Source organism: Colias croceus, chromosome 14, assembly GCF_905220415.1.
Source record: "Colias croceus chromosome 14, ilColCroc2.1".
NCBI classification, from domain to species: domain Eukaryota; kingdom Metazoa; phylum Arthropoda; class Insecta; order Lepidoptera; family Pieridae; genus Colias; species Colias croceus.
Window position 1 is genome coordinate 5,422,816 of NC_059550.1, and position 11,977 is coordinate 5,434,792.

At 31.1% G+C, this 11,977-nt stretch overlaps 1 protein-coding gene across 1 annotated transcript; it reads left to right on the forward strand.

Annotated features, from left to right (window-relative positions):
* The first annotated feature begins 7,871 nt into the window (after nucleotides 1-7,871).
* LOC123697414 lies at nucleotides 7,872-10,398 on the forward strand. The gene is made up of 2 exons (XM_045643927.1): nucleotides 7,872-8,732; nucleotides 9,982-10,398. The coding sequence occupies exons 1-2, from the start codon at nucleotides 7,982-7,984 to the stop codon at nucleotides 10,221-10,223; spliced, it is 993 nt and encodes a 330-aa protein (XP_045499883.1). The 5' UTR covers nucleotides 7,872-7,981; the 3' UTR covers nucleotides 10,224-10,398.
* Nucleotides 10,399-11,977: the final 1,579 nt, after the last annotated feature.

Here is an 11,977-nt window from a genome sequence, read left to right on the forward strand (position 1 = left end):
TTTGGCGAGATTTCGTAAACAAGCTACAAAAATATGTTTTCCAATTAAAGCGCATATCTTTATTCAACAAATAGTATGTTTTATAATTAAGGTCTTATCGTTATAGATTGCTTTGCCAACCGCGGGCTAATGTAGAGTTTGTATTACGACAATATTACATACCTACTTTAAGGTTCGTACATACGAATCGAATTATTCTCAATCTACATATTATATGTAGTATGTACGAACTTAAAAGTATGTAATAGTTTTCTTTTATACTAATGGTTTTGTGGATAAATAATTGACAAGTTAGTTCGAATCCAGTTAATTTATTTTTAATAGAAAAATTATTTCAATTTTTGTAACGTTTAAAAAATGTATTTAGTTTACCACAAAAATGTAAAGTTGAAATACTTTTTTATACTTCAAAATTGTGTCCATTGAAAACAAGATGGCGCTATGCGAATGTCGAGATGTTTACAAGCTATTGCATTCACTTAACGTATGTGACGTGAAGCAAGCCACCTAATTCTGGTGAGAGGTGGTTACTCAAGCTGCTTGCCAACGAGGAAGCGATGGAGCAAGTGACCTTGGTGCTTGCGTGTTGATAGCATTACAATTTACAATCGCTGGACTACTCATCCGTTTATATAATGTGGATTTGTTTTGTAATCCACGATGGGTTTGATTATCCTTGGTCCTGTTATTTAGATATCTATTTCGGATAGTGTGTATGGAGTAGATTTGGATTAAAGTCAGATTTTTTATTTTATGATATGAAATGCAATTATGCAACCTCATAGACTATAGTCAATATAAAAAACTTGGATAATCATCTAACTACAGATTTTTTAGAATTATGTTTTACCTTTAAATTTAATTGGCGATCGATTTGACCACGTTTAGAAAAACCTTTTAATATGCGATGTCAGTATCTAGATGATAATTTAGATACCTATTTAAAGAATTCAGCTACGTAATGAATTGTATAAAAATATTATTATGTATATTTTTTATGTGCTAGGATCGCCCGGTGGTCGAAATTCGACCTTCTAATGCTAACAACTCCCATCTGCGTTCCAAGACACGTATCGCGATTCGCGATGAAACAAAGATTCGATAATGTATTATAATATTATATTATTACGATATTAAGTTGAGGAAATTTTCCAAAATACGTATTAGCATCCGTACGTATAAGACCTACTGCGTATATTATATGAGTAGTCTTATACACAAGCTTGCAAGATATTATATATATGCAGCACATCACGTGTCTATCTTTTATAACAAAGAGATGCGTAGTGATTGTGTCAGCGTATAAAAAGCGTTTTTGCAACACCACTGCTATTACTATGAAATTAATGTAACACGGCCGTTACTAATTTAAAATTTAGAACAGATATACAATTGCGTCGATACATGGCCGGAGCTGAATACATTTTATCCGTCATTTATAAACGTCAACTCAAAATTCATATATCGACTTTAACGCGACATGGAGTGAAGGAAATGCTTTCGAAACTAAGTTTCGAAACATCTAAAATAGGAATTTTCTCAAGGAAAATTTAGTCTAAAATTCGACAACGATGCGCAAGCATAATGCGTGCGGTGAAATAGAATAAATTGGTTCCATATCAATGCCAAAAGTTATCATCTGTTTATACCTTATGTACCTCAGGCTACTACATAGTAACAATGCTCATAATAATCTAAAATTTCGTGAGTAGATGACCCTAGTTGAATAAAAATGGATTCGAAATTATCAACAAAACAACAAGTCATATGCAATGCGATGCATAATTGACCAATGTTACGTCTTCGGACTTCGACGCCCAAGTAGAGTACATTTAAGAATACCTTTATGCTTAACAAGTATCTACAGTACCTACTTTCCTTCAAAACTTTTCTTTTAAAAGGAGGAAGTAAAGTAAAAGAGCACTTACATAAGAGCTAAAAATACCTCGCTTATTTACTCTACATATATCCGATTTACATTCGTTTATTGATACTTCCTATCTTGAGTAGCGAGTTCCTTAAACAAATTCGCCTTATCGCCGTCAAACCGACACATTAAATAGTCGAATGTTTACCTTGTGAATTGATAAACATGCGGGTCCGCCAATCAATATTATGCTCTACTCCTTAAGCGTGTCTTGACAACGCGTGTGTGACTTGAACCATAGTTTGTGACGTATTTTTGAGACGTTTCAACTATTTGTGAACCATAAGATTGTCATTTTTTTCCTCCGATGATTTTTTCCTAGCAATGTTTTCATTCGTGGATATAAAATATTATGTTCGTCTTTTGGTAATTCGCAAGACGCCTTCTATAAACCGGAAAGTAATTAAAATTAAATATAATATCTAATATTTAAAGTGATATTCACAGTAAATAGCAACTAATCATGGAAATATTAAGTATTAAATTATTACTCAACCCTAATATGAACGCCTACTGGATTACTCAACATTATACGCAATTGCTTGTTGTATTAGGTATATCTTTTCATCTGATCGGTTTCAAAAGTAATTGTTGCTTTTAACTTCCAAATCTAGATTCCATGTTGAATCAGAAATATTTGAAATTCCGCTCCACTGGTCGAATTTTTAAACCAACGAGTACGATTTTTTTATAATTTATTACCAAACTCAAATAGGAAATATTAAAACCAGAATTTATGATAAATTATATAACATAATATACATAATAATATAAGCTATTAAAATAATATCTTCATCAATAAAGATTACACCCATATTATATAAGCCTGGAGCAATTAAAATTGTGTTTTTTGAAGGTTTCCATTGGATTGTTGTGAAGGTTTTAGTACCTTCACTCGACCTAGTCAAGGCGGGCCCTAAGGCATTATGTTAGAATATATAATAGTTTGTTGGGAGAATCGTTAGCTTCCACTTATATTGAAATAAAACGTAATTTAAACGAACTGCATTGACATTTACTATCGTTGGAGATGACTAAGCTTTTGAAACTGGTTTGAATCATGACGTTGCGCACTAAAGTTGTGAAAAATGCTGTCCATATTAAAGCGATACAGAGCATTCAAGTCAAACTAATATATACATTTTATTTTTAATCGTCTCGGTTAATTAAACATAAGTGTATAAACAGTAAAAGTCATCAACTCCTATAAAAGTTAATATGAACGAACCTTGAGGCTCTATGTATGTTTGCAAATAAATACTGTTATGGTCATGAGCAAGGAACCACATTTTTCCTTACACGTGTAAGTAATAATTTAAAAAATTGCATTTTGTACGTGATCGCGCCCAAACTCATTATGTAGGGATTGAAAAGTTATTTGGATTGATGATACATATATGGAAAACATTTATAAATAAAATACACAGTCGTTAAACCCAAATAATATTATAACCTATGTAATTGTATTTTCTTTTCAGTCTCGTACATGTAATGAACCTTAGTAATTCTAGAAGCCTCTGCCTTTTTGCTGCTGAACATTAGAATTTCTTGAAGCTTGTTCTTTATCTGCAAGCGTTTTATCCTGTAATAAATATGATATCTGGGGCCATACAAATTTAAACTTTCCACTGACTCACTGATTTAACTTTTCTCTCGAGAATTTTCATACTTACTGAAAATATGTATCTGCATAAATAGTTTTGAACGATATATAGTTAATATTGTGTCTTTAAAGCAAACAACGAACAGTCAGTCATATCAACAACGCTAGTTTGTCATTTCGGCTCACCCACCATCGGTTCCTTCTTATCAATAGATAGCCTCGACCTCTCGTCCTCTGCTCTGTTGAACCACATTCATCTTTATTAATCTATATTTAAAGACTGCTATTGCATACATTGATAACCCAAATTTTGTTTGAAATTGTCATTAACAAAAAAGTGTTTAAATTTGAAGAAAATATGCATTATCTGGCATTATCGCTCCCGTAGCTCTACATATTTTTGGAATGGTCGTTATATAATTTATTTGTTTGTTTTTTACTTTCATGATGAACGTAAATACAGAATTATAAAATTTACTTTATTTTTAATTAATTGCATGCACCAAATAATATTTATAAAGTATGTTACTACCATTTCAACTTGTTTTAATGTAAACATACATACATATTGCCTGCTTAACTACAAATGTGGTTAACCATCTAGTTATTCTTACCTATTAAGAACTGATAACTAATTCGATTGCCTGTATAAGCAATAAGGAACCGTGCTGTTATCAAAATGGAGCGATTTATAACAGATTGTAAGCCGACTAAGTATTTGGGTGTGGTAACAAGCTTTAAGTGCGAATTAAAAGGACTTGCAAATATCTATCATTTATTAATATGCATTATAAGTACAAATTTAAAACATGCTTGCTTATAGAGAATCTACATCCTTATAAGTGGTTTAAATTATTATGAGAACCTGATATTGTACCTACTATATATTTATATTTATATTTATATTTATTATTATATATTTATACCTACATGTAGGTAGGTTCATATATTATGAGTGACATGTGTAGAAAGTCTTTAGTTGACAATTTATTGCGAAAACATGATATATCAATGTCCATGCAACTTTATATACAGTACTGTTTTGTAACTATGTACCTTTGTTTGTTTGTACGCGCTAATCTCAAGAACTACTTGTCCGATTTGAAAAATTCTTTCGGTGTTAGATAGCGCATTTATCAGCTATATATCAACTTGCTAAGACCAACAGGTGCCGAGCACTGCGGGTAAAACCGCGGGGCACTACTAGTATATAATAGGCAAGCCATATCAAATAGATTCATTTTATTAAAACAAAACAAGAGGGTTACGAGGGTTAGTTGTAAAACACCAGCAACCTCGCAGGACAAGATAGCTAACATCATAAGTAACAACATTTATTCTACGACTTTTGGCATAACGCAATTAATTATTTTTAAATGATTTTTTAAACTTTTATTGTACTCTCCTAATATTTGTCTATGTTCATTTGTCTATGTTCTATTCATTATCGGATGGACGACGCGACCCCTCTCGTTCGCTTCTTGTTTACGTAATTTTGGGGAGGCGTAGAGTTTATAATATTCAAACGGAAAATTAAATGAATATTTATTTTTGTATGAAAATAAAATCTAACAAATTATCAAAAGTCGTAGAACAAATTTTGTTGCTTATGATGTTAGCTATCTTGTCCTGCGAGGTTGCCGGTGTTTTACAACTAACCCTATGTAAAATAGTTCGCTTAGATACCTACGTCAATACAGCTGTTTATTCATGTGCATTATTTTTTCCTGTAATAAAATTAGCTATGCATAATTTTCATACCATATTATGTATGTGTTTGTTTCTATAATTAACATTGTAATTAACAGTATATAATAGCCATTTACTTTGTAATTGACGTAATATAATATTTAAATTGTGTAGAGCGTAAAGTAATATTTGTATAATTCAAAGATAGTCTTAGAAATATAGTCAACCTAATCTAAACTTAATTAATTCACGTAATTTCTGTTCAGCTATAATACACTTTTATTTGGTTAAATAAATAAACCTTATAATATGTAGCAGTATATATTTTGTACATTGAAAAAGTCTTGATGCTTTATTCGTGAACGTAACTCTGCAACTGACAAGAGCTTTTAAGCTCGCTTGTTCACGCGAAGATAGTCTAGGAGCGGAACACTAAAGAAAATTATTGGGAAAACGTTAGTGCAATAAAGTTGTAATCTTTGAATGTAATAGTAGAGTTGTGAGTAAAATAATAAGATAATTAAGAACAGTTAACCTGTTAAGAATATATTTTATGAAATTAATTAAAAATTATTTTTAATTACTGATATACGAGTATTGTTTGACTAAAATATTCATTTAGCCGAGAGAGAATTTATCGTGACTTTTCTGGTAAAATTTCATGTATCTGAAAACTAAAATTTAATGCGCCAATACGGCAAATAGGAGAAGTAGAGGTTTCAAAAAGAATGATAATTGATAACAAATAGTTAATTTATTCATTTAAATAAAAGATATAAGAAAACTGCATTGTAGTTACTCTTTTATACTTAGTGTGACTGAAAACAAAGACATTATAATTTGTAATAACATTAAATTGTTTATTGACTCGCAGTCTATATTCTATACAGAAAGTTAACTGCGCTTGGTTCTAAGAAAGCCCGCGGTGGTCGCCACAGGGCTTTGTTTTCAAACGTGACTCGCGCGATGGATGCACGCAAATTAGTTAATTTTGGTCTGAGCCAGCAAATTAACGTCTGTTTGAATTTGCACAACTTTCTTCTAATGGACGGATTGTAAATGTAATAAATAGTCTTAATGTAATGCTCAGTGATATAAAATTATCTTTAACTCTTTGACCATTCTTGTAAGTTTCAATCTATTTGATTAAAGTATATTACGACGTCTTTCCGTTCTTAGAAGAAATCCAAGGCGATTGATATTCATAATCCTCATTAAATACTTATATTTCAATGATATTCATCGTAAATTGTATTACAATAATAATCGGCGTTAATCGCTCGCCAACAAAGTTATATCGCAATGAACCGCGCTCTATTAAGCATAATAATCATTGCATTAGTGAATGAAACTGTTGATCCATTTAGACACCCTTTCCGTACTTTTAATAACCCGCGTAGGGGAGTGAAACAAGATTGGCACGACTCATGCGGGCGGTTTCCCTCGTTGCTCGCATTCCCCACGCGCTTTTTTAATTTAGTAACGGTTGCCTCGAAATTACCATATTGATTTCGAGATAAGTGCATAGTTATGAATTGATAGTTTTAATTTGTAACCATTGATTGATTGCAGCAATTTATATTATGCATGTATCGTTATTAAATAAATGTTGGTACAACCGGTTACCTAGACACGTACGCTTCTGCAAATATTTAAATAATATAGAAGAGAATGATTGAATTATAGAATCGTTGGAAATTGATTCTAAAGTGAATGAATTATAATTTAGTGGTCAGAGTGCTGGGCTTAATGACTGTCATAAATTGTTCCATTTTGTAATTATTTATATTTCTTAAGGACATTGCATGAATATTTTACCATTTGATATGAACATTAAAACAACTTAGTTAGTATAAATCTAACGTTTCATATGACGTGAACATCCATATTCGTTATGTTTGTCATATGTTTGAGCTTTCCGCAGATTAGGCAGGCCACCCCAACTGGTACAATCTGTAAGGGCCAATGAGGGGCAAAACATGCGGGTTAACCACCGTATTTTTTAATTATCAGATTTATTTCAGCTATTTTACACATTATTATGAAAGTGTTAAGGTTCAATGTTATAAGGTTGGGTGAGAACAAATTTTCGCAATCAGCTATTAACGGAGAAATCAAAACAGGGAAGATTGATGCTCTGGGAATTTTATCGTGGGATCGTAGTGAGAAAACTAAACCCGAAATTTAATTTGAAACATATTTTTAGCTATTTAATAATAATAAACCTAATCTATAGCAATATTTAATAAAAACACATACGATTAATAAAGAATGGGATGTTGATGACGCTTATTAGTAGGCAGTAATAATCATTCTCATCTATTGTTAATGCTAAATATCCTATAGAGTTGAAAACTGGAATAATCCGACCTATTCACAAAAAGGGTACGCGTAGTGAGTATGAAAATTATCGCCCGATAACCATTCTTCCGGTATTAGACAAAATCGTGGAAAAATTTATAGCCGAACAAATGCAGAATTTCTATGCCGAAAATAAAATTTTATCTGTCTCCCAATTTGGATTTCAACCGTGTAAGTCAACTTCACAACTTTTGTCAAAATTTACAGATGAAGTAAACTCATGTCTCGATAACAAAAAACATGTACTGCTACTATTTATCGATTATAGTAGGGCATTCGATAGACTCAGGCATGACACTCTTATACATAAACTAGACAACTCTGGTATTCGTGGACCTCTTCTGGGATGGTTTAAAGATTATCTTGCTAATAGAAAATTCCGTGTAAAAGTAGGCGATGAAATGAGCAATGAAATGACCGTCACCGAGGGTACAGCACAGGGCTCTGTGTTAGGACCTTTATTGTACTTGGCGTATGTAAATGATATGGAACATGTGATCAACCACTGTTCTATCTATCAATATGCTGATGACACCTGTCTAATAGCCTCAGACAAAAATATTAATACTGCAGCTCAACAGTTACAGGAAGATTTTACGCGTATCCTAATGTGGTCGCACGACGCGGGTCTTGTCATAAATGTTAAGAAAACAAAAATAGTACATGTACACTCGAGTCATTTGAAAAACTTTAATAATTTTAAAATCACGGCACACAATCACGTATGTCTTCACAAAGCTACATATTACAACCCAGACTGCTCGTGTGAATGTGTGGACCAAGTGCCTTATTATACTTACTTAGGACTAATTGTTGACAATAGATTTAATTGGAACCATCATATAAACTATGTGTGTGATAAACTTAGAGCCATACTCTCAAAATTTTATATTATCAGAAATAAAATACCATACAAAATTCTTCTTTCTATCTATAGATCATTGGCAGAATCAATAATACAGTACGGTATCACAAGTTATGGACGCACATTCAATACTTACATCGATAGAATCACAAATTTACAACTAAGACTAATCAAAAAAATTGTACCTATTAATATTAAAAACAAGTTTAAAGATAAACCTCTCGAACTATTTAGCTATTGTAATGTACTGCCAATAAGACAAATGTTTCAAAAGTTTTTTCTCATAGGAGTATGGCCGCCAAATATTGTACAATAACAGTCGTGAAATCGTAACACACCGTAACATACGTGACTGATAGTAACATACGTGATTTTGTTAAGCGTAGTGTACATTACAACTAATAATGCAGGAGATTTTTTTTACATTTCTGTTTTATATTGTTAATTAAATTATTTGATTAAATTACTTTAAAACTCAATAAAACAAATTTAAATATTAAAGAAAAAGTTTTATTTCTCAAATTTTGTATTTCTATAAGACTTACAAATGCAAGAATCATTCACAACTTATGATATTAATTACGAATACGAATTATTATAGTAAAAAAGTTACTAACTTCCGAAACATATATAGTTTTTGAAGTGGGTTCTCTTTATGTAAAAAAGTAAATTTTTAACTTTAGATTCTCTAGTGAGTACTACCCCTAAGAGCCGCTCACGGATGTTACGTAACACAATAGTAACACATGGTATCATTCGTGAATAAAAATATGGTTGGACATAACCTAAAAAGCCTTTATTCGCCAAAGTATTGTAGTAATAAGACGCCGCATAGTTTTATTTGTTACTAGAATACTAAAGCTACACACATAATTTAAATAATATAGTAAATTTGTATTCTTACCTTGCATAATTCTCACTCAAAATTATAAAAATGTTGCGAAGCAAAAATGCCGACTACCTTTCGATTAACTTTGACAGTAACAAAATGGCGATTTTTTTTCTAAAGGTTGGCCAACATGTAAATCGGTGTTGCCACTACTTAAAAATATTTTTGTGGCTTGGATATCTAGTTATTTAGGGTGTTATTTTATGGTAACCGTGCGTGAAGTATCATTCGTGAAAAAAAGTGAGACATAGTTTTAAGTGAGTTTTATATTAATTTCTTTTATGTTATTTTTATTAGAACTTGTTAAAACTATCCACAAGTTTACAGAATAATTTAGAAATACCAAAATTTTACAGGTATCAATAGATTTTTGCATAATTTTGTGACTTCAAAGTGTGAGATGACTAAGTGGGACACATGATTTTAGTATGGAAAGGAAAATAAGCATTTCAAAAAAAAAAATATTGAGCTTGTTAAAGGCACTCAAAATTAATTTAAATTATTAATATAATGATAAATATAACATAGTGAAGCTGAAACTATTTAAAAACTACCATAATTACTATATAAAAAAATCTGGTGCTATATAAAATGACAAGGACATTTTTTTTTCTTGAATGTACAATTTTTGGCGGCCATACTCATAGAACAATTTCATAAAATAAACTTTCAAAATCCCATTTCGCATCAGTTTGCTACCAGACAAATAACTAATAATAAATTAATTATTCCTAAAGTACACAATTTTTATGGGAAGCGTACGGCAAATTTCCTATTACCCACTATACTTAATTCTATGCCACAAAAAGTCAAGAAGGATGTTAATATTAAAAACTACAAAATAATATACAAAAGATATTTTCACGAATTAATTAAAACAATAAAATAAACATAAAAACAACATTGTAATTTGTAATGAACACCCTGTAATAGCTGATAAGGAACCGGTTTATGTACCTAGTTACTTCTGTGAGCGACTGTGAGCGTTGCCACAAACCTCGTAAGGTTTCGCATCGCAAAATTGTATTTGAAAGAAATGTGAAATTTTGTTTTATATTAATAAATAAATAATAAATAAATTAAGTTTAATGGCCCAGTAACGCGGCTCATAATTATTAATTAATAATTAAATTTATTTATGCTAAAACTTTTTTTAATTAAAATCTGTTCATGATTATATAAGTTATTTTAAACCTAGACCAATGAATTATTTAAAAAAGTTAATACAGAGCAATGCCTGAGTCAATACCGAAAATATTTTTTCAATGACTTGTAAAATGGTTTCTGGTAAAAAATATTAACAAAGAGCCGTTGAATTCAAACAATACACTCTTTAAAGCAACGTTTAGCTATTTAACGCAGAATCTATGACAAGGGTGCTTCATTACAGTTATATTTAACGGTCAAGTATACGAGGGGATGAGGTTAACGTATTTAGCTATCGACGGAGGGTGGCTAACCCTGTAATCTAATATGTTTCATGTTATTTTACTGCTAAGACAAAATTAACACTCGTGGACTGTTCTATGATTTCTGCATTAGTTAATAGATTTGTCTAGTTTAGTACCTTTTATTAAAAGGCTCAACGGATCAATTAAATCGCATTACCTATTTAACGCGTTGAAAAGTCAGTTTGAATAATATAAGAGTACCAGAGACACCTTTTCTTTGCTATTTAAACCTCACGGAGCCCGAGACCTTTCCAACCAATGCAAAACCGTGGAAATCGGTTGGTGCGTTCTGGAGTTATAGCGTCAGGAAGGAAAACCCGACTTATTTTTATATAGTAGATATCCTAATAATAAACCCAAAACAACAAAAATAAAATGAACCTTTTTAAGATTGTAAAATAAAGTGAACGATGTTGTTTCATTTGTATCTCGCCTGGCTGAGTTTCGTATCTTTTATTTGATTACATGAATTATATGGCGATATACGTAATATATTTACCAAAAATAACCTTTACAAACATTACCATATTTTTTTACAATATTTTGGGTAAATCTTCATAAATAGTAGCGCGTATTTATGTTCTATCTAAATTAATTGATCAGAAATTTGCGTGCGAAGCTAGTTTATAATTATTATCATATCTTTGGTCTGACATTTCGTATGACCTCACCATCACACGATTTAGGTTTGATTCGTAATCCACAAGTAGGCTTACATTTTTTATACTCATATTATTGTTTACAATTATTGGAATAAATCCGGCTTACAAAAATAAAAAATATATATATGTCCGCGATTGTATGTCTATATAAACAAAGAATAATATAGATGATAAATATATATCGTTATTCATATAACGTTTTAAAGAAGACACGCGAATCCATAATGATGTATGAAGTTACAATCCGGTTTCGAAATATCAACCGGGTACTCTGCGTATTGAGTTAATTATGTAAATCTGTTTATTTGTGGCGGGGAACCTTGATCTTTCACACTTTCCCTCTTGCTCACCCCTACTAATTGCGTTATAAGTGCTCCCTTCTTCACTACTTACCTATAACATTCGAGATTATGCAAATAACAAACAGATGAAATAAATATGATGTCGCGTTTTTGAATAATTAAAGTCTAGTTTTGTTAAAATGTATAGGTACTGAACATTTTGACGTCAGGTTAGTCATTTTCTTAAAA

Coding starts and splice junctions, on each gene's coding strand:
- LOC123697414 (XM_045643927.1), top strand. CDS start 7,982: ATGAGCAATGAAATGACCGTCACCGAGGGTACAGCACAGGGCTCTGTG. Junction 8,733..9,981: donor TCAAAAGTTTTTTCTCATAG/GAGTATGGCCGC, acceptor CCATACTCATAG/AACAATTTCATAAAATAAAC.